We start from the raw sequence: 23,888 nt of genomic DNA on the forward strand, positions 1-23,888 counted from the left end.
TCCTTTGCCTCCTAAAGTGCTGGGATTACAGGTGTGAGCCATCATGTCCGGCTGCTTGCCATGAATTTTTACAAGATTGCAAGGTTTGTATGCCTGCTGTGCAGCAACAGAATACACCGAGACAGTGGAGTTTGCAACAGAGAGTTTACCAATTGCAAGGTCACCAAACAAGGACATGAGAAGAATTCTCAAGACTCAAACCCATTTCACTGAAGGTTTCTGGGCAAGAATCTTTGAAGGGGGAGTGGCTGGAAAATTGAGGTCATCAATTGATTCGGGTAAGGGGGCTGGAATCATCAGGATATGGAAACTACATTCTTCCCTAAGTTGAGTTTCTTGCCAAGCCTTTCAGAATGGCTGGCATCAGTAGTTTTGTTAGTATGCAGAACCTGAAGGAGAAACTCAAATGGAAAGTTTGTCATCTCATATTGTCTTAAATTTTATCTAAAGAATAGAAAAAGAACAAAGATTCTAGTGACAAAGATTATGTTATCCTGGACTAGTAATCAGTGACCAGCTATAAGGAAGTGGGTCAATGGAAAGCTAGCCTAATGATTACCATTGATTGTCCTACAAGCCTAGTTGAATTTTACTTTTTCCTCCTTAACTGTTTTTACAAGACTTTTTTGAGGATGTTTTCAATTTAAAAAAGGAGCAAGGGCAATTCAATAAAGAAAACATAGTCTTTTAAACAAGTGATACTGGAACAGTAAGGCATCCAAATGCAAAATAATAACCCTCTACATATTCCTCATACCTCATACAAAAATTAACTCAAAATTGGTCATGTAACTAAGTGTAAAATGTTAACTTCTAGAACTGTATATGGCCTTGGTTTAGGCAAGGAAATTTTAGGTGACACAAAGAGCGTAATATATAAATGAAAAATGTGATAACATCAAAATTATATACTTTTGCTCATGGAAAGAGACTATTAGAAAGAAAAGTAAAGCTACAGATGCAAGAAAAATATTTGCAAAATATTTACTCAGTGAAGGGCTTATAGCCACAATATGTCATGTAGTCTCAAAATTCCGTAATGGAAGAAACAACTCAATGAAAAGTGGGCAAAATTTAGACAGTGTTCACCAAAGGAGGTACATAGATGGTAAATAAGTACAAAGAAGATGCTAAGCAGCATTAGTCACTAGGGAATGCAATACCATCACACACATATTAGAATGGATAATTTAATGGGAAAAAAACACACTATCTCAAGGGCTGGCAAGGTTGCAAAACAACTGGAACTCACATACACTGAGTATGTGAAGGTACAACATACGATCACTTAGGAAAACAGTTTGTCTATTTCTTATAAAAATAAACACACATATTTGGTATGATATTTGCTATGGGTTTTTAAAAAATAGCTTTTATAATTTTGAGATATGTTCCATCAATACCTAGTTCATTGAGTGTTTTTACCATGAAGGGGTGTTGAATTTTATTGAAGGCCTTTTCTGCATCTATTGAGGTAATTATGTGTTTTTTGTCATTACATTTATTGATTTGTGTATGTTGAAACAGCCTTGCATCACAGAGATAATGCCGACTTGCTCATGGTGAATAAGCTTTTAGATATGCTGCTGGATTTGCTTTGCCAGTGTTTTATTGAGGATTTTCGCATTGATGTTCATCAGGGATATTAGACTGAAATTTTATTTTTCTGTTGTGTCTCTGCCAGGTTTTGGTATCAGGATGATGTTGGCCTCATAAAATGAGTTAAGGAGGAGTCCTTCTTTTTCTATTGTTTGAAATAGTTTCCAAAGGAATGGTAGAAACTCCTCTTGGTACCTCTGGTAGAATTTGGCTATAAATCCATCTGGTCCTGGGCTATTTTCGGTTGGCAGGCTATTAATTACTACCTCAATTTCAGAACTTGTGTTTGGCCTATTCAGGGTTTCGACTTCTTTCTTCTGCTTTAGTGTTGGGAGCGTGTATGTGTCCAGGAATTTATCCATTTCTTCCAGATTTTCTACTTTATTTGTGTAGAGGTGTTTATAGTATTCTCTGATGGTAGTTTGTATTTCTCTGGGATCAGTGATGATACCCTCTTTATAATTTTTATTGTGTCTATTTGATTCTTCTCTCTTTTATTCTTTATTAGTATGGCTAGTAGTGTACTTTGTTAGTCTTTTCAAAAAAACCAGCTCCTGGGTGCATTGATTTTTTGAAGGGTTTTCATGTCTCTGTCTCCAGGTCTGCTCTGATCTTAGTTATTTCTTGTCTTCTGCTAGCTTTTGAATTTGTTTGCTCTTGCTTCTCTAATTCTTTTTTTTATTATTATTATACTTTAAGTTTTAGGGTACATGTGCACTACGTGCAGGTTAGTTACATATGTATACATGTGCCATGTTGGTGTGCTGCACCCATTAACTCTTCATTTAACATTAGGTATATCTCCTAATGCTATCTCTCCCCCCTCCCCCCCACCCCACAACAGGCCCCAGTGTGTGATGTTCCCCTTCCTGTGTCCATGTGTTCTCATTGTTCAATTCCTACCTATGAGTGAAAGCATGCCATGTTTGATTTTTTGTCCTTGCGAAAGTTTGCTGAGAATGATGGTTTCCAGCTTCATCCATGTCCCTACAAAGACATGAACTCTTCCTTTTTTATGGCTGCATAGTATTCCATGGTGTATATGTGCCACATTTTCTTAATCCAGTCTATCATTGTTGGACATTTGGATTGGTTCCAAGTCTTTGCTATTGTGAATAGTGCCGCAATAAACATACGTGTACATGTGCCTTTATAGCAGCATGATTTATAATCCTTTGGGTATATACCCAGTAATGGGATTGCTGGGTCAAATGGTATTTCTAGTTCTAGATCCCTGAGGAATCACCACACTGACTTCCACAATGGTTGAACTAGTTTACAGTCCCACCAACAGTGTAAAAGTGTTCCTATTTCTCCACATCCTCTCCAGCACCCGTTGTTTCCTGACTTTTTAATGATTGCCATTCTAACTGGTGTGAGATGGTATCTCATTGTGGTTTTGATTTGCATTTCTCTGATGGCCAGCGATGATGAGCATTTTTTCATGTGTCTTTTGGCTGCATAAATGTCTTCTTTTGAGAAGTGTTTGTTCATATCCTCCACCCACTTTTTGATGGGGTTGTTTGTTTTTTTCTTGTAAATTTGTTTGAGTTCATTGTAGATTTTGGATATTAGCCCTTTGTCAGATGAGTAGATTGCAAACATTATCTCCCATTCTGTAGGTTGCCTGTTCACTCGGATGGTAGTTTCTTTTGCTGTTCAGAAGCTCTTTAGTTTAATTAGATCCCATTTGTCAATTTTGGCTTTTGTTGCCATTGCTTTTGGTGTTTTAGACATGAAGTCCTTGCCCATGCCTATGTCCTGAATGGTATTGCCTAGGTTTTCTTCTAGGGTTTTTATGGTTTTAGGTCTAACATTTAAGTCTTTAATCCATCTTGAATTAATTTTAGTATAAGGAGTAAGGAACGGATCCAGTTTCAGTTTTCTACATATGGCTAGCCAGTTTTCCCAGTACCATTTATTAAATAGGGAATCGTTTCCCCATTTCTTGTTTTTGTCAGGTTTGTCAAAGATCAGATGGTTGTAGATATGTGGCATTATTTCTGAGGGCTCTGTTCTGTTCCATTGTCTGTATCTCTGTTTTGGTACCAGTACCATGCTGTTTTGGTTACTGTAGGCTTGTAGTATAGTTTGAAGTCAGGTAGTGTGATGCCTCCAGCTTTGTTCTTCTGGCTTAGGATTGACTTGGCAATGCGGGCTCTTTTTTGGTTCCATATGAAATTTAAAGTAGTTTTTTCCAATTCTGTGAAGAAAGTCATTGGTAGCTTGATGGGGATGGCATGCTGCCCAAGGTAACTTATAGATTCAATGCCATCCCCTCAAGCTCTATTTCTTTTAATTGAGATGTTAGGGTGTCAATTTTAGATCTTTCCCACTTTCTGATGTGGGCATTTAGTGCTATAAATTTTCCTCTAAACACTGCTTTAGCTGTGTCCCAGATATTCTGGTACATTGTGTCTGTCTTCTCATTGGTTTCAAGGAACTTATTTACTTCTGCCTTATTTTCATTATTTACTCAGTAGTCATTCAGTAGCAGGTTGTTCAGTTTCCATGTAGTTGTGTAGTTTTGAATGAGTTTCTTAATCCTGATTTCTAATTTGATTGCACTGTGGTCTGAGAGACTGTTTGTTATGGTTTTTGTTCTTTTGCGTTTGCTGGGGAGTGTTTTACTTCCAATTATGTGGTGGATTTTAGAATAAGTGCTATGTGGTGCCAAGAAGAAAGTATATTCTGTTGATTTGTGGTAGAGAGTTCTGTAGATGTCTATTAGGTCCAGTTGGTTCAGAGTTGAGTTCAAATCTGGAATATCCTTGTTAATTTTCTGTCTCGTTGATCTCTCTGGTATTGACATAGTATTGGAAGTTTTGGACTGGACAATTAGGCAAGAGAAGGAAATAAAGGGTATTCAAATAGGAAGAGGGGAAGTCAAATTGTCTCTGTTTGCAGATGACATGATCGTATATTTAGAAAACCCCATCGTCTCAGCCCAGAAACTCCTTAAGCTGATAAGTAACTTCAGGAAGGTCTGAGGATGCAAAATCAATATGCAAAAATCACAAGCATTCCTATACCTCAGTAATAGACAGAAAGCCAAGTCATGAGCGAACTCCCATTCACAATTGCCACAAAGAAAATAAAATACATAGAAATACAACTTACAAGGGATGCAAAGGACCTCTTCAAGGAGAACTATAAACCACTGCTCAAGGAAATAAGAGAGGGCCCAAATAAATAGAAAAATATTCCATCCTGAAGGATAGGAAGAATCAATATCATGAAAATGGCCATATTGCCCAAAGTAGTTGATATATACAATGCTATTCCCATCTAGCCATCATTATCTTTCTTCACAGAACTAAGAAAACTACTTTAAATTTCATATGAAACCAAAAAAAAGGTCCCATATAGCCAAGACAATCCTAATCAAAAAGCACAAAGCTGAGGCATCACGCTACCTGATTTCAAACTATACTACAAGACTACAGTAACCAAAACAACATGGTACTTGTACCAAAACAGATATATAGACCAATGGAACAGAACAGAGGCCTCAGAAATAACACCACACATCTACAACCATTTGAACTTCAACAAACCTGACAAAAACAAGCAATAGCGAAAAGATTCCCTATTGAATAAATGGCGCGGGGAAAATTGGCTAGCCATATGCAGAAAACTGAAACTGGACCCTTCCCTTACACCTAATATAAAAATTAACTCATGATGTATTAAAGGCTTAAATGTAAGACCTAAAACCATAAAAACCCTAGAAAAAAAAACCTAGGCAGTACTATTCAGGACATAGGCATGGGCAAAGACTTCATGACTAAAACACCAAAAGCAATGGCAAGAAAAGCCAAAATTGACAAATGGGATCTAATTAAACTAAAGAGCTTCTGCACAGCAAAAGAAACTATCATCAGAGTGAATAGGCAGTCTACAGAATGGGAGAAAATTTTTGCAATCTATCCATCTGACAGAGGTCTAATATCAAGAATCTGCAAGGAACTTAAACAAATTTATAAGAAAGAAACAAACAACCCCATCAAAAAGTAGGTGAAGGATATGAACAGACACTTCTCAAAGGAAGACATTTATGCAGTCAACAAATACATGAAAACAAGCTCATCATCACTGGTCATTAGAGAAATGCAAATCAAAACCACAATGAGAAACCAATTCAAGCCAGTTAGAATGCCGATCATTAAAACATCTGGAAACCACAGGTGCTGGTGAGGATGCGGAGAAATAGGAATGTTTTTACTCTATTGGTGGGAGTGTAAATTAGTTCAACCATAGTGGAAGACAGTGTGGCAACTCCTCAAAGATCTAGAACCAGAAATACCATTTGACCCAGCAATCCCATTACTGGGTATATACCCAAAGGAATATAAATCATTCTACTATAAAGACACATGCACACATATGTTTATCGCAGCACCATTTGCAGTAGCAAAGACTTGGAACCATCCCAAATGCCAATCAATGATAGACTGGATAAAGAAAATGTGGCACATATACACCATGGGATACTATGCAGCCATAAATTGAATGAGTTCGTGTCCTTTGCAGGGACATGGATGAAGCTGGAAACCATCACCCTCAGCAAACTAACACAGGAACAGAAAACAAAACACCGCATATTCTCACTCATAAGTGAGAGTTGATCAATGAGAACACATGGACACAGGGAGGGGAACATCACACACCAGGGCTTGCTGGGGTGTGCGGGGAAAGGGGAGAGAGAGCATCAGGACAAACAGCTAATTCATGCAAGGCTTACAACCTAGATGACGGGTTGATGGGTGCAGCAAACCACCATGGCACATGTATACCTATGTAACAAACCTGCACGTTCTGCACATATATCCCAGAACTTAAAGTATAATAATAATAAAGAACACACACACACACACACACACACACACACACACACATATACCATTCATCCAACAAACCCAGTCTTAGATATGTATCCATGAGGAATAAATTTGTGTTTATATAAAAACTGTAGATGAATATTTTTCTTAACAGCATGATTCACAAATGCCAAAAACAATGCAAATACCCTTCAACACGTAAATGGATTAACAGACCATGATACATGATACAATGGAATAATACTTAGCAATAAAAAAGGTGTTCTGGGTAGTGTGATGAAATCCTATGCCATTCAGCTCCATTCTCCCCACAGCATGAATCCTTTCTTGTCTAGTGCATCCACAGTTTATACTACCTGCATGTTAGTCACTTAGTAGTCTTTGATGAAATCCTATGCCATTCAGCTCCACCCTGCCCAGAGCACCCTCCCTTCGTCTAGTGTATCCACAGTGTATACACCAGCCTGTTAGTCACTTAGTAGTATTCCAGGTTATCAGGTGGAAAAACATAGTCTACTTGGGTTTTATACTATCAATCATTTCAGGCATTTACTGGGGAGACTGGAACATATCCCACATGAATAAGAGGGATTAGTGCAGCTTTTTTCTCTCACAGGTAAGTACAGACTACTCTATCTACCTTCAGAAGAATCATTCAGATGGCACTAGTAATTCAAGTTTTACAAGTCAAGAGAAATTGATATTCTGTGATTTATCTGGCAAATTTTTTCTTTAAATGACTATTTTAAAGGAAACTACAGCCAGTTTGCACTCATACAGGATACAATCCAATATATATCTACTGTACTCACTCAAGTATGTTTAATTTTTTCTGCATATTTTCACAACATAGCTATGAGGAATTCAGATTTTATTAAATTGAAAAGCAATGTGATTCACTAACAATTGACTGTACACAAAAATATAACGTTGATATCTCAATCTGAAGATGAAGCTAAGACTTGTATTGGGTGCATATATATTTAGGATAGTTAGCTCTTCTTGTTGAATTGATCCCTTTACCATTATGTAATGGCCTTCTTTGTCTCTTTTGATCTTTGTTGGTTAAAAGTCTGTTTTATCAGAGACTAGGATTGCAACCCCTGCCTTTTTTTGTTTTCCATTTGCTTGGTAGATCTTCCTCCATCCTTTTATTTTGAGCCTATGTGTGTCTCTGCATGTGAGATGGGTTTCCTGAATACAGCACACTGATGGGTCTTGACTCTTTATCCAATTTGCCAGTCTGTGTCTTTTAATTGGAACATTTAGTCCATTTACATTTAAAGTTAATATTGCTCTGTGTGAATTTGATCCTGTCATTATGATGTTAGCTGGTTATTTTGCTCGTTAGTTGATGTAGTCTCTTCGTAGTCTCGATGGTCTTTACATTTTGGCATGATTTTGCAGCGGCTGGTACCGGTTGTTCCTTTCCATGTTTAGTGCTTCCTTTGGGAGCTCTTTTAGGGCAGGTCTGGTGGTGACAAAATCTCTCAGCATTTGCTTGTCTGTAAAGTATTTTATTTCTCCTTCACTTATGAAGCTTAGTTTGGCTGGATATGAAATTCTGGGTTGAAAATTCTTTTCTTTAAGAATGTTGAATATTGGCCCCCACTCTCTTCTGGCTTGTAGAGTTTCTGCCGAGAGATCTGCTGTTAGTCTGATGGGCTTCCCTTTGTGGGTAACCCGGCCTTTCTCTCTGGCGGCCCTTAACATTTTTTCCTTCATTTCAACTTTGGTGAATCTGACAATTATGTGTCTTGGAGTTGCTCTTCTTGAGGAGTATCTTTGTGGCGTTCTCTGTATTTCCTGAATCTGAATGTTGGCCTGTCTTGCTAGATTGGGGAAGTTCTCCTGGATAATATCCTGCAGAGTGTATTCCAACTTGGTTCCATTCTCTCCGTCACTTTCAGGTACACCAATCAGACGTAGATTTGGTCTTTTCACACAGTCCCATATTTCTTGGAGGCTTTGTTCGTTTCTTTTTATTCTTTTTTCTCTAAACTTCCCTTCTCTCTTCATTTCATTCATTTCATCTTCCATCACTGATACCCTTTCTTCCAGTTGGTCGCGTCGGCTCCTGAGGCTTCTCCATTCTTCATGTAGTTCTCGAGCCTTGGCTTTCAGCTCCATCAGCTCCTTTAAGCACTTCTCTGGATTGGTTATTCTAGTTATACATTCATCTAAAGTTTTTTCAAAGTTTTCAACTTCCTTGCCTTTGGTTTGAATTTCCTCCTGTAGCTCAGAGTAGTTTGATCATCTGAAGGCTTCTTCTCTCAACTCGTCAAAGTCATTCTCTGTCCAGCTTTGTTCCATTGCTGGTAAGGAACTGTGTTCCTTTGGAGGAGGAGAGATGCTCTGCTTTTTAGAGTTTCCAGTTTTTCTGCTCTGTTTTTTCCCCATCTTTGTGGTTTTATCTACTTTTAGTCTTTGATGATGGTGTTGTACAGATGGGTTTTTGGTGTGGATGTCCTTTCTGTTTGTTAGTTTTCCTTCTAACAGACAGGACCCTCAGCTGCAGGTCTGTTGGAGTTTGCTAGAGGTCCACTCCAGACCCTGTTTGCCTGGGTATTAGCAGCGGTGTCTGCAGAACCGCGGAATTTCGTGATCTGTGAATGCTGCTGTCTGATCGTTGCTCTGGAAGTTTTGTCTCAGAGGAGTACCCAGCTATGTGAAGTGTCAGTCTGCCCCTACTGGGGGGTGCCTCCCAGTTAGGCTGCTCGGGGGTCAGGGGTCAGGGACCCACTTGAGGAGGCAGTCTGCCCATTCTCAGATCTCCAGCTGCGTGCTGGGAGAACCACTGCTCTCCTCAAAGCTGTCAGACAGGTACATTTAACTCTGCAGAGGTTACTGCTGTCTTTTTGTTTGTCTGTGCCCTGCCCCCAAGCAAGTCCTGAGTGACCTACAAAGAGACTTAGACTCCCACACAATAATAATGGGAGACTTTAACACCCCACTGTCAACATTAGACAGATCAATGAGACAGAAAGTTAACAAGGATACCCAGGAATTGAACTCAGCTCTGCACCAAAAGGACCTAATAGACATCTACAGAACTCTCCACCCCAAATCAACAGAATATACATTTTTTTCAGCACCACACCGCACCTATTCCAAAATTGACCACATAGTTGGAAGTAAAGCTCTCCTCAGCAAATGTAAAAGAATAGAAATTATAACAAACTGTCTCTCAGACCACAGTGCAATCAAACTAGAACTCAGGATTAAGAAACTCACTCAAAACCACTCAACTACATGGAAACTGAACAACCTGCTCCTGAATGACTACTGGGTACATAACGAAATGAAGGCAGAAATAAAGATGTTCTTTGAAACCAACGAGAACAAAGACGCAATGTACCAGAATATCTGGGACACATTCAAAGCAGTGTGTAGAGGGAAATTTATAGCACTAAATGCCCACAAGAGAAAGCAGGAAAGATCCAAAATTGACAACCTAACATCACAACTAAAAGAACTAGAAAAGCAAGAGCAAACACATTCAAAAGCTAGCAGAAGGCAAGAAATAACTAAAATCAGAGCAGAACTGAAGGAAATAGAGACACAAAAAACCCTTCAAAAAATTAATGAATCCAGGAGCGGGTTTTTTGAAAGGATCAACAAAATTGGTAGACGGCTAGCAAGACTAACAAAGAAAAAAAGAGAGAAGAATCAAATAGACACAATAAAAAATGATAAAGGGGATATCACCACCGATCCCACAGAAATACAAACTACCATCAGAGAATACTACAAACACCTCTATGCAAATAAACTAGAAAATCTAGAAGAAATGGATAAATTCCTTGACACATACACTCTCCCAAGACTAAACCAGGAAGAAGTTGAATCTCTGAATAGACCAATAACAGGAGCTGAAATTGTGGCAATAATCAATAGCTTACCTACCAAAAAGAGTCCAGGACCAGATGGATTCACAGCCGAATTCTACCAGAGGTATAAGGAGGAACTGGTACCATTCCTTCTGAAACTATTCCAATCAATAGAAAAAGAGGGAATCCTCCCTAACTCATTTTATGAGGCCAGCATCATCCTGATACCAAAGCCGGGCAGAGACACAACAAAAAAAGTGAATTTTAGACCAATATCCTTGATGAACATTGATGCAAAAATCCTCAATAAAATACTGGCAAACTGAATCCAGCAGCACATCAAAAAGCTTATCCACCATGATCAAGTGGGCTTCATCCCTGGGATGCAAGGCTGGTTCAATATACGCAAATCAATAAATGTAATCCAGCATATAAACAGAACCAAAGACAAAAACCACATGATTATCTCAATAGATGCAGAAAAGGCCTTTGACAAAATTCAACAACCCTTCATGCTAAAAACTCTCAATAAATTAGGTATTGATGGGACATATCTCAAAATAATAAGAGCTATCTATGACAAACCCACAGCCAATATCATACTGAATGGGCAAAAACTGGAAGCATTCCCTTTGAAAACTGGCACAAGACAGGGCTACCGTCTCTCACCACTCCTATTCAACATAGTGTTAGAAGTTCTGGCCAGGGCAATTAGGCAGGAGAAGGAAATCAAGGGTATTCAATTAGGAAAAGAGGAAGTCAAACTGTCCCTGTTTGCAGATGACATGATAGTATATCTAGAAAACCCCATTGTCTCAGCCCAAAATCTCCTTAAGCTGATAAGCAACTTCAGCAAAGTCTCAGGATACAAAATCAATGTACAAAAATTACAAGCATTCTTATACACCAATAACAGACAAACAGAGCCAAATCATGAGTGAATTCCCATTCACAATTGCTTCAAAGAGGGTAAAATACTTAGGAATCCAACTTACAAGGGATGTGAAGGACCTCTTCAAGGAGAACTACAAACCACTGCTCAATGAAATAAAAGAGGATACAAACAAATGGAAGAACATTCCATGCTCATGGGTAGGAAGAATCAATATCGTGAAAATGACCATACTTCCCAAGGTAATTTATAGATTCTATGCCATCCCCATCAAGCTAACAGTGACTTTCTTCACAGAATTGGAAAAAACTACTTTAAAGTTCATATGGAACCAAAAAAGAGCTCGCATTGCCAAGTCAATCCTAAGCCAAAAGAACAAAGCTGGAGGCATCATGCTACCTGACTTCAGACTATACTACAAGGCTACAGTAACCAAAACAGCATGGTACTGGTACCAAAACAGAGATATAGATCGATGGAACAGAACAGAGCCCTCAGAAATACCGCCACATATCTACAACTATCTGATCTTTGACAAACCTGGGAAAAACAAGCAATGGGGAAAGGATTCCCTATTTAATAAATGGTGCTGGGAAAACTGGCTAGCCATATGTAGAAAGCTGAAACTGGATCCTTTCCTTACTCCTTATACAAAAATTAATTCAAGATGGATAAAAGACTTAAACGTTAGACCTAAAATCATAAAAACCCTAGAAGAAAACCTAGGCGTTACCATTAAGGACAAAGGCATGGGCAAGGACTTCATGTCTAAAACACCAAAAGCAATGGCAACAAAAGCCAAAATTGACAAATGGGATCTAATTAAACTCAAGAGCTTCTGCACAGCAGAAGAAACTACCATCAGAGTGAACAGGCAACCTACAAAATGGGAGAAAATTTTTGCAACCTACTCATCTGACAAAGGGCTAATATCCAGAATCTACAATGAACTCCAACAAATTTACAAGAAAAAAACAATCCCATCAAAAAGTGGGCAAAGGATATGAACAGACACTTCTCAAAAGAAGACATTTATGCAGCCAAAAGACACATGAAAAAATGCTCATCATCACTGGCTACCAGAGAAATGCAAATCAAAATCACAATGAGATACCATCTCACACCAGTTAGAATGGCGATCATTAAAAAGTCAGGAAACAACAGGTGCTGGAGAGGATGTGGAGAAATAGGAACACTTTTACACTGTTGGTGGGACTGTAAACTAGTTCAACCATTGTGGAAATCAGTGTGGCGATTCCTCAGGGATCTAGAACTAGAAATACCATTTGACCCAGCCATCCCATTACTGGGTATATACCCAAAGGACTATAAATCATGCTGCTATAAAGACACATGCACACGTATGTTTATTGCAGCACTATTCACAATAGCAAAGACTTGGAACCAACCCAAATGTCCAACAATGATAGACTGAATTAAGAAAATGTGGCACATATACACCATGGAATACTATGCAGCCATAAAAAAGGATGAGTTCATGTCCTTTGTAGAGACATGGATGAAACTGGAAATCATCATTCTCAGTAAACTCTTGCAAGGACAAAAAACCAAACACCACATGTTCTCACTCATAGATGGGAATTGAACAATGAGAACATATGGACACAGGAAGGGGAACTTCACATTCTGGGGACTGTTGTGGGGTGGGGGGAGTGGGGAGGGATAGCATTAGGAGATATACCTAATGCTAAATGGCGAGTTAATGGGTGCAGCACACCAGCATGGCACATGTATACATATGTAACTAACCTGCGCATTGTGCACATGTTCCCTAAAACTTAAAGTATAATAAAAAAAAAAAGACTTGTTAATTATATGACCACTGTAAAGTAGCTAAATAACCTGACTAAAGTACAGGGTCTAAAATGAAGAGTAAAATAGTAACATTCTTAATAATAACTTGAGCCAGACAAACTTGGGACAAAAGGAAGGAAGGAAGGAAGGAAGGAAGGAAAGAAGGGAGGGAGGGAGGGAGGGGAGAGAGGGCGGGAGAGAAAGGAGGGAGGGAAAGAAGAAAGAAAGAAAGAAGGAAGGAAAGAAAGAGAAAAGAAGAAAAAGAAAGAGAAAGAAAGAAAGAGAAAAAAGAAAAAGAAGGAGAAAGGTAGACAAAGAAAGGAAGAAAGAAAAAAGAATGAGAGAAAAAGAAAGAGAAGGAAGAGAAGGAAAGAAAGAAAAAGAAGAAAGAGGAAGAGAAAGAAAGAGAAAAAAGAAAGAAAGAAAGAAAAAGGAAGGAAGGAAGGAAAGAAAGAGAAAAAATAAGTAGTTGATTCTACAATCAGCTCCAAAATCAAACCAAGAGGAATAAACCTTGATTGAGTTGTTTGATATCAGGAGAAATTGCATATCTAATCAAGGCATATTATTAGCCTCAATTAATCTATGAAGAAAAAATAAAATAAAAAATCTACGAATGAATGTCTCTTCATTCAGTGGGATCATCTGACACTGAATGAAGACACAAAAAAGAGACTGATGAAGCAAAAAGATTTGGGTGAAAGGTCATGATTAGGGTGAAAAGTCATATCCATACTTATTAAAAACCTATATTAATTAAAATTCAGGGAGTGGAGGTTGCAGCGAGGCGAGATCGCGGCATTGCACTCCAGCCTGGGTGACAGAGTGAGATTCTATCTCAAAATAAAATAACAAAATAGAATAAATAAATAAAATTCAATAGAGGGTTACTGCAATGCTGGTTAAAAAATTGTTTACTAATAGTGCAGAATACTCAGAATAGTAGTCATTGTGTGTGTGTATACACACACAATGTACAAAATATATAATAAAAAATATACTGTTTGAGAAAGGTACTATGAAAATTGTTAGGGAAATGGTTGAGTTTACCATATTTCATTTAAAAATGAAATACAGCCATTATCATGAATAAAATCAACACAAAATATTTTTAAAATATGAAAAGAAAAGATAACATGTAACTTTTTAGGATAAAGAATAGTATAGTGGCTCTGTGTTTTTGAAGTATTCCTTTAAATAGAAACAAGAAACATTCATCATGAAAAAAGATTGACTATTATGTAGTAAAATGAGCAACTTATGTTCACAATGCAGAAAAAAGGAAAGAAAAATACTAGCCACAAAGAGAATGCATTTGCATTACATGTAATTAAAAGAGATTTTATATTCAGAATTATTAAGATGATTCCAACTAATAATACCAAAACTCTCAAAAAGGTAAATAAAGAAAATCAAACTGCCTTTCCAAAGATTAGAAGCATTAAATACCAACTAAACTGTGAATATATATTCTAAACCCAGTTAGTGGTAAAAGAAATGCAAATTTACACTATAATACTGTAACATTTTATAGCCACTCAATTTTTAAACATTAAAATGTGACATCACCAATCATTAACATGTAAAAAAAGAAGGAACTGTTGATATAAATGTATGTTGGAATAAATACTGTAGGAAACCTTCTAGAGTAGAATATGCACAAGATCCCAGAATACCCATTTGTACTTACATATACTAGAGAAAGTCAAATAGCTTTACTGTAAAAATATCATATCACTGCTTGAATATATGAATTATTCGGTATCATCGTATTTACTTTCTATTTTAAACTATAATTGTATAATTATTTTGAGTCGAATGATTGATTCCAATGCACATATTAATATTGATATAGGAGTTGAGAAAAAATTGTTTAGGCAGATAGTGAGGGTACAGCAGTCCTTGATAAGGTTTTTCCTTTTAATGAAAGGTAGCCCCCAAATCATTTTCTTTTCTAACAAGAGAAGCCTGTAAAATCAAACTGCAAACATAGACAAGTAAGCTGGAAGCTTTCAAGGTGAATGCCAGCAGTTGTGCCAGTAGGAAAAGGCTACCTGGGACTAGGCATGTTCATATGGCAGCTGCATCTTCCCTTCTCTTTGCCAGCCAGGTGTACAGTAAGGAGAAAGCAACATGGCGCTAGCCAGGCAAAGATCCCATTTGATTAATAAGATTAGGGTGGGGCGGCCAGCTTCCTGGCATATTATGTAAATGTCACACCTAGTTTAACCAATCTTTGGGCCCTATGTAAATCAGACACTGCTTCCTCAAGACTGTTTATAAAATCCAGTGCACTCCACCAGGCACAGGGATTCGCTTTCAGGTGCCGCTATCTCTCACAAGAGAGGAAGCTGTTCTCCTTTCTCTTTCTTTTGCCTATTAAACCTGTGCTCCTAAACTCACTCCTTGTGTGTGTCCACGTCCTTAATCTTCTTGGTGTGAGATAACGAACCTCAAGTATTTACTCAGACAATGATGCCACTTCAATATGACTTCATTTAACCAACAAATATTGTGTTCAAATTCTTTTACTGTATTCTTGACTAATGCCCATTAATAGAAGAATTTATTTTACTATGTACTTATCAAGAAATTTGTATATTCATTTATACACAATTGAAAAAACAAAAACTAAATAGGTCCATTGGCAAAACAAGGTGACATAAACATTTTGCCACAGTTAATATAGATGAGTCTTAGAATGTCATCTATGTTACTTAGAAAGACGTGAACATGCTAGGATCTCAGAGTAGTGTACTTACTGACACGGATGCATCTGGGAGTAGGAGACCAGCCATTCTCCATACATGTAACTGTGGTCTGTGCTTTTGGAAGACCGTAGCCAGAATGGCAGGCAACTTCTATAGAGTTACCCTGCACAAACTTTCTTCCATAATTTTGATTATAGCCGTTTTCCAAATAAGGAAAATAACATTTTCCTAAGGACCATAACAAGGATAAATAAATAAAGTAAATGAGAAACATAAATTTGCTCAAAATAGTATATTACAATTATTTTTACAATATTTAAATAAGATTGCATAAACATCCAAAAATAATGTATAACTGAAGACGAACTAGTTACTAACAAAGGTTTGTACAAAAAGAAATATCAATATTCAATATTACTTATCTTTAGTTTTTGTAATTAAAAGATGTATAAATTATATAGATATTCTCATAAAGTCCCTATATTTATTTCTCCTGTGATTTTCAAGAAGAAGTCCTCATAATAGAAAAGATCTATTTTGGTCACTTTGCTTGAACAACTCTTTTACTGGCCCTATTTCTGTTACATAAGACAAGTGTAATCACTTATGTGCTCTCCTCTCTTCAATCTTTTAAAGTTTTATACATGTATAGCAGTTCAGAGGTTTACTTACTGAGACATGGTACTGCTGGCGACCATCCATCTTGTGTGCAATGAATGTAATCCCAGTAACTTCCTGACGAAGTCTCAAAATGGTCATCACAGTAATAGGAGTAAGATGTTCCTACAGCTACTGGAAAGTATGGTCTACGCATACTCTCATAATATAGACTTCCATGTTTAATGTCTGGATAATCACAAGGTTTCACTTGCAATAAAAATTTTAAAAAAAGTGTAAAGAAGTTTTACTGTAATAAACAATCATATTAGAGATCAATTTTTATCACTGAATTATATTCTCTTCTTAGTATAATTACACATTCCATTAGGATTTCTAGGTCAAAACAAAGGATAGAACTCAGATGACTGAGATATGTGACAAGAAGGTCCTTGTTAATGAAGATGAAATGATGTCTTGTGGATCACATGATGCGTAAATTTGTATGAAGCCTCTTCAGAAAGAAAAATGTACAGACCTATTGAATGTATTTCCCTTAAATACACATATCCTATCCCTGGGTAATTAAATAAGCTTTTCGGTTGAGAAATATGCCAATTTTACCGCTTAGCTCTTTTCTGTTCTCATCAGTAAACAAGAGCCCTGCATTTTCTTCTCAGAACAATTCAATGTAAGGAGGTAGTATTTTGAGGGATTTAAGGTTTTTATTTGTTTTAGATTGAATTCATGGGCTGGGCGCAGTGGCTCACGCCTGTAATCCCAGCACTTTGGAAGGCTGAGACAGGCAGATCACTTGAGGTAAGGAGTTCGAGACCAGCCGGGCCAACATGGTGAAACCCCGTCTCTACTAAAAATACAAAAAAAAATTAGCCGGGCCTGGTGGTGCGCCCCTGTAATTCCAGCTACTTAGAAGGCAGAGGCAAGAGAATCGCTTGAACCCAGGAGGCAGACTTTGCAGTGAATCGAGATTGTGTCATTGCACTCCAGCATGGGTTACAGAGCGAGACTCCACCTCGAAAAATATAAATAAGTAAATAAATTAGGCTCTTTCCTATTTATTGCAGACAATGTAAAAATATAGAGAAACACAAAAATTTTCTTTGATGATACCGCACAGAAGAATAACAGTTAATTCATGCCTCAAACAATTCATTGAGACAAGTTCTCCAGTCTGTATTTAACCAGAGAAACAGACTAGAAATATTTCTTCATATCCAAATAGTTAAGATTTTGATTAACTTTTTTTGTTTATTTCTAATTTTAATTGGAGAGCAAAATAATTTTAATGTCATAAAATATATTTAAGTAAGGTACAATATAATTACATTTTACTAAGTTATTATATATTAATTTTGACAAATACATTTGAGTGTTATTTATTATATTAACAGGTTTATATTTTTTTCAGAAAATTTGCTCTTTTCATGGGATTATTTATAGATTATCTAGTACTTTCAATAACAAAATGGTAATAATGTTTTCCATGAAATATATTTCTATTTCAATAAATCTTATGCAATAAGTTAAAAAGAATTTCAATACACACATACACACACACATATAAATATTCTTTTTCATCTCCATCTTTCTTAAATTCAGTGATTTATTTTCTTTGGTATTTGATTAGAGAAATTTTCATGTAGTTTCTACATTTATTATGTGGATTATAAACTGAATAATTGTATATCTTAAATGTCTTTCTCTAACAAAGACTAGTGAATGATACTTCTTTCAGTATAGTTTCTTGGCCTACCATCCATATATCTTATAATTGATAGATTTTTTCCCTATTTATCTGAAGCTCCCAGTGTTGAAATTAAAACATTTACTTAGTCTTATTTCTTTTAAGTAACATTCTACATTTTTCCCCACCACTTTTTAAAGATTTGGAATATTTTCTATTTACCATTGGATTTACAAATTTCATCATGATTTGTTGAGACATGTATTATTTAACAATAATTCTGCATTTGGAAAGCTTGAGTCTTGGATTTGCAGGAGCTGTGTCTTAAAGATCTCATTGAATTTCACATTAAATGGTAGAGTAGAGATTTGAAAGCTTGTGGCTGATTTCAAAACAAGTATGAGGATCCATCTTATTGTGGTATTTCCCAGAATGTCATAAAATAAAATTGTCCACTGAGATTTCTTTCCAAAAAGAATAAAAAGGAGGCATAATTAAAAACATATATCATTACCTCAGGCTCGAGCTATTTAGCTATTCTCTAATTTGGTCACATTTACATCTGTTTTTATCCCTTTTACAAATTGATTCCTTGAGGCAAATATTAGTATCCACAGAGGGTCTCATCAGGACTGAGAATAGAAGGACTTCAAATAGCTTCATTCTACTTGTTACACTTCTACAAATGTAGTTTTTGGTTTCACAGCGTTTATGGTGTTTCCATCATAAAGTTGGCTCAAACAGATCTTAAAATTGATAAAAATATTCACTAATTTTTATAACTGCTGCCAATATATTCATACTGTAATTTATTTGACCCAAGTCCAGGATCTTAGAGTCAACATTGTTAAATTTCATCTTATTAGATTCAGCTTAGCACATAAGATTCTCTTTGAATGCTGAACTGCCCTAATGCAGATTCATTATTATCATCCTCTGTATCATTCCAATTGTGAATTTGTACTGCACTTCCCCTAAATCATTAAACTGTTCAATGACACAAGTGAGTAATGAAGCAGGCCTGAGAATAAAGTCCTGCATCTGATAATTAGATATGGTTATTTAATGAAATTAAAAACTGATAAATCATATAACTGATCAACTCCTCTATCTTGTCCATGAGAACTCCAGATGGTTCATTGTTAAACATTAATAATTGAAATCCAAATATAGTTGGGTCTCAGTTGGTTTAGGTACATTTGGGCTAAACTACATTGTCATAAGCCAACCATAAAATCATTAAATATTTTCCTTATAATTCTTATGCACATTGAAATCTGTTTCATACTGATAATAGCTTCCTCTCTTAGGGATTGGAATTATGCCAGGAATTAAAGTTGAAGTCATTGATCAATCATTTGTATCATATTTTTCTTTCATGGAATATATACTTTAAGTGTAGTACATCTTGTCTATGTACTTCTAGATAGAAAGAAAAGAAATTTGATTGTAGAGAGAGAAAAAATATTAAAAAGGGGTAAAGGAGCATCCCAGAAATAAAATACTCTGTTGACTTGAGTGGTATTTTGCTACATGTGATGATTTTAGGAAATTACCTCCAACACTAGGAAATGACTAAGACTTGGAGTCCTTCAACACTCCTCCCTCCAAATAGTGCTGCCTAATTTCTCTCCCCTTGGATGTATGCTGGACTTAGTGTCTCACTTCGAAAGAATAGATATGGCTGAAGTTAACAGTGTGTGAGTAGATAATTGATATGGTTTGGCTCTGTGTCCCCACACACATCTCATGTTGAATTGTAATTCCCAATATTGAGGGAGGTGATTGGATCATAGAGATGGATCTCCCCCTTGCTGTTTTCATGATAGTGAGTGAGTTCTCATGAGACCTGGTTGTTTAAAAGTGTGTAGCACTTTCCCCTTTGCTCTCTCTCTCTCCTGCTCTGCCATGGTAAGATGTGCTTGCCTCCCCTTCACCTTCCACCATGATTGTAAGTTTCCTAAGGCCTCCCAGCCATGCTTCCTGTACAGGCTGTGGAACTGTGAGTCAATTTAACCTCTTTTCTTCATAAATTATCCAGTCTCAGGTAGTTCTTTCTAGTAGTGTGAGAACGGACTAATACATGGTATTGTGGCTTCCTCTATTCTCAGATTAGTAGTGCTGGAGAAAGCCGCCATTTATCAACTCATGGAAAGGCCTATGTGGTAAGGACCTGAGGCCTCCTGACAACAGCCATGTGTGTCAGCAATGTTAGAAGCAGTTCATCCTGCCCAGCCAAGCCTTCTGATCACTGTAGCCTGGGCCGTGATCCTGATTGAAACACAAGAAGACAGTCTGATTCACAACTACTTATATCAGCCATTTTGAGATTACTGACTGACAGAAACAGTAAGATAATAAAGGTTAGTTGTTTTAAGTAAATATGTTTTTGGGGTATTTTGTTACAATGCAATAAATAACTAATATAGTATGTGTTAGATGACATTATTTTTATCTAGTGTTTTAATTCAGATATTGGAAGAATTTATTAATTAGGGAAACATACATTCATAAACACACATACACATTTAATTTTGAGTAGCAAAAAAAATGAGTTTTGACAACTTCGAAAACTAAAGAATGCTTCCAACAGGCTTACTTTGTATACACAATAAGACAAATATTTGGTTTTATTGAGTCCCGATTTTTATGTGTTTAAAAGAAATTTCAGAATTAAGAAATGGGTCAAGATATAAATGGAACTTACTGGTACATCTTGGAGCAGGTATCCAGCCAGTACTTGTGCATTTTGCTGTATTTCCCCGGGTTGCAGGATAAAAACCATTTCTACACTGGTACCTGATTTCATCTCCAGTTCTGTGTTTAATCCTTAAAGGTAAGTAGTCACCATTTGGAATATAAGGATTATTACATGTTTTTTCTGAAAAAAAAAGGATATGTGGATAATGCAGAAATAAGTATCCATTAAAATTCATCATTTATATAAACATTTAAAAGTAGGTGTTATTTATTTGTCCTTAGCATAATATAAAATGGCATTAAAATGAACATATCATAGTATCCTTTCTGGTATATCACTTATTTTTCCCTTCACTATATTCTCATTTGACATATTTGTACCTCCTGGGCTCTTAATCCCTTCTTCTCCAAAGTCATCCCATACTTCATGATTTTCCATAACTGGCAATGTTCTTATCACATATAACTTCAATTCTTACTTCACTTTCCTTCTATTCTTTGGTTTCTGTGGTTCTCATAAGGATTGTTTACAAATATTCAGGGTTTCTTTCTTCTGGACAATTGATAGGACTGCAAAACCCTTCCTCTTTGAAGTAACTGTGGCCATGTGATTGTGTAGGAGACTATAATAAAAGTGGAAGTAATATCTTTCACTTTAGAGAGAAGTTTTAAAAGCCATTGTATGAATTTTTACGTTCTCTTTCCCAAAGATACCATGATTAAAGAAGGACATGAAAAAAATGATGTTTCTGTCACTTGATTCTTACAATTAATACAATGAGTAAAGTCCCTTCTGATCTTCATTGAAAGTGAACATGAATGAAAATAAACTTTAGTCTTAATATCTTAAACATTGAGATATTACATTACATTTTTCTTACTATAATAGGATAAAATAGCAGAGGGTTTGGAAAACCTTTTCCGTAAAGGGCCAGATAAAAGGTCTCTGCTGCAACAACTCAACTCTGCCATTATAGTACAAAAGTAGTGAAAAACAACACATAAACAAACGAACATGGCTGTGTTGCAATAAAACTTTGTTTACACAAAGGGGGCAGTTGTATTTTACCTGCAGCCTACAGTTTGCCATCCTTTGGCCCAGTGTATCCTAATCTATACAGCAACTTCTCATTCCTTTCCATTAACTCTGCTATATCCCAATATTGGATCCATTTGCAATATTCCTTTTAAAATAAAATACTATGCATTTTAAGTATTGTAGAAAAGCTATATGACCACTTATATTGGAGTCATATTTTATTTTGGACTAAAAAGCTGTGGTGAACATTCAGCATTGCTTGAAATCCATTCACATACCCCCAATTTATTTACTATTCGATTTCCCATAGTAAATGATCCATAGTCTCCTCACTTTTCTCAAGCCACCTGAAACAATTGCCTCTTCATCAACAGATAATAAGTCTCCATTCACACAAAACAATTGAGACCACCAGTAGTGAGTTTCCTATACTTCTTTCCAGCACTCCTCAACATTATCTGTATCTATACTGATTTAAGTCTTTAGTTTAGTCTTCAATGGTGAGGTGTTGCTTTCAAATTCAGGTTAGCTTTAATTCTTTCATTTTCCCCTGTATTTTAAACCATTGTTTATTCCTTCCCTCTTTCTTACCTTATCATACACTCTTAAATTGATATGGAAGCTTTTCCAATTTTAAGTCCCTTCTCTCAACCCTTTGTTCAAGTTTAGCTAATGTACTACATTTCTCCTCCCCTTCAAAACCAAAATCCTTAAAATACCATTTTATAATTGCTGTCTCCACTTTCCCTTCTCACATTTATTCTTCAACTCACTACTACCTAGTTTCTGACACCTCTATTTTGTTGCCATTGTTCTGATAAAAGCTACCAATGAGCTCCAATGTCCAAATTCAGAAATGCTTTGCATTTCACATATTCCAGTCACTGGTACATATTATGGACTTCTTAATTATTTATTGAACTGAACAGATAAAACTCTGTAATATTTGACTCTGTTGATTACATACTTTTTGTTGTTCTCCATTACCTTATATATTTATGTTCTCCTGCTTCTCCTTGTCTTTGTTTAAGTGATGCTTTTCTTTTATGTTTTATTATTTTCCTTTACTTTATATTTTTTGCTTCTCCTCTTCTCTTTTACTTAATTTTTAGGCCCTGCCTACTTGTCACATCTCATCTCCTGCCATTTTTCTACTTCTTCTCTATACTACCACCATTCCTTTCTCATAAGTTGTACATTTAGTCAAACATAAAATTTTATAAAGTTTTAATTATTCATTATATATTTCCTCTTCTCAATACCATACTTCCACTGTGTCCATTCAGCTCCTAAGTTTATACTTCATTCTGACAGAATAAGCTTTAATATATCTCTATAGCTAACAGGATAATATATTTAGATTAGCAATAATTATATGAGAAACAATATGTATGTGACTTAATATACAAGTTTTAAAATTTTAATATTTTATGTAAAAATATGTCTTCAGTGTTTGATGTTGACACTAACTTCAAATGAGTCTTAAATGTATTCCTTTTTTCTTTTTTTCTCTGTCACTTCATTCTTCTCTATCATATTGTCATATACCCATTAAAGTTCAGTTTATGTATCTTCAATTATTTTTCCTTATGATATTGCTCAATTTAATACCAATTTTTGAAGTCAAAAGCTATGAGATGCAAAAAACAAGAGTTTAACTAAGAAATCAATAAAATAATATGGAACAATTTTGTTAATTAAGAATAGAAGGACTTCTGGTGATTATGCTCAAGCAGTAGATATAAATCCTGTGATAAACCTTAATTTCTTACACTCATAATCTTTTTTAAAATAAATCATGTTATTAAAACATTGCCCGAACCTGTACCTTTATCCAAAATAATACTTAAGACTATCCATATTTTCCTACTATTGGAAACAACCATTAGTCATTTGAAGTTAGAATACTAATTCAAGGTTAGCACTCTATGCTTTCAACCAATAGAAAATCCCATCTGTACAGGGAAGAGATAGATTTGGATCAAAGATAGCTTTCATTTAGCAGTTCTTGGTACCTTTGATTGTTTCTGTAAATAACTTTCTGTTACAGATTGTCCCTATTGGACACAGAGACCAAAGTTTTGACAATTCACCTTCAAATCAGTCCTCTGACATGTATGTGCCATAGACCAGACTGAAGAAAATTTAAGTATTTAAAA

The 23,888-nt window shown here is 36.0% G+C and overlaps 1 protein-coding gene across 5 annotated transcripts in view; it reads right to left on the reverse strand.

Annotated features, from left to right (window-relative positions):
• Positions 1-23,888, reverse strand: part of CFH (complement factor H) — a 110,381-nt gene that overhangs the window by 50,219 nt on the left and 36,274 nt on the right. For all 5 annotated transcript variants that reach the window (XM_063726085.1, XM_009239736.3, XM_009239745.3 and 2 more), the window contains exons 7-9: positions 20,698-20,871; positions 16,361-16,555; positions 15,740-15,916 (exon numbers count right to left, since the gene is read on the reverse strand). In XM_063726085.1, the coding sequence (XP_063582155.1) occupies positions 15,740-15,916; positions 16,361-16,555; positions 20,698-20,871 (546 nt within the window). The remainder of the gene's footprint in view (positions 1-15,739; positions 15,917-16,360; positions 16,556-20,697; positions 20,872-23,888) is intronic.

Source organism: Pongo abelii, chromosome 1, assembly GCF_028885655.2.
Source record: "Pongo abelii isolate AG06213 chromosome 1, NHGRI_mPonAbe1-v2.0_pri, whole genome shotgun sequence".
Taxonomy (NCBI): domain Eukaryota; kingdom Metazoa; phylum Chordata; class Mammalia; order Primates; family Hominidae; genus Pongo; species Pongo abelii.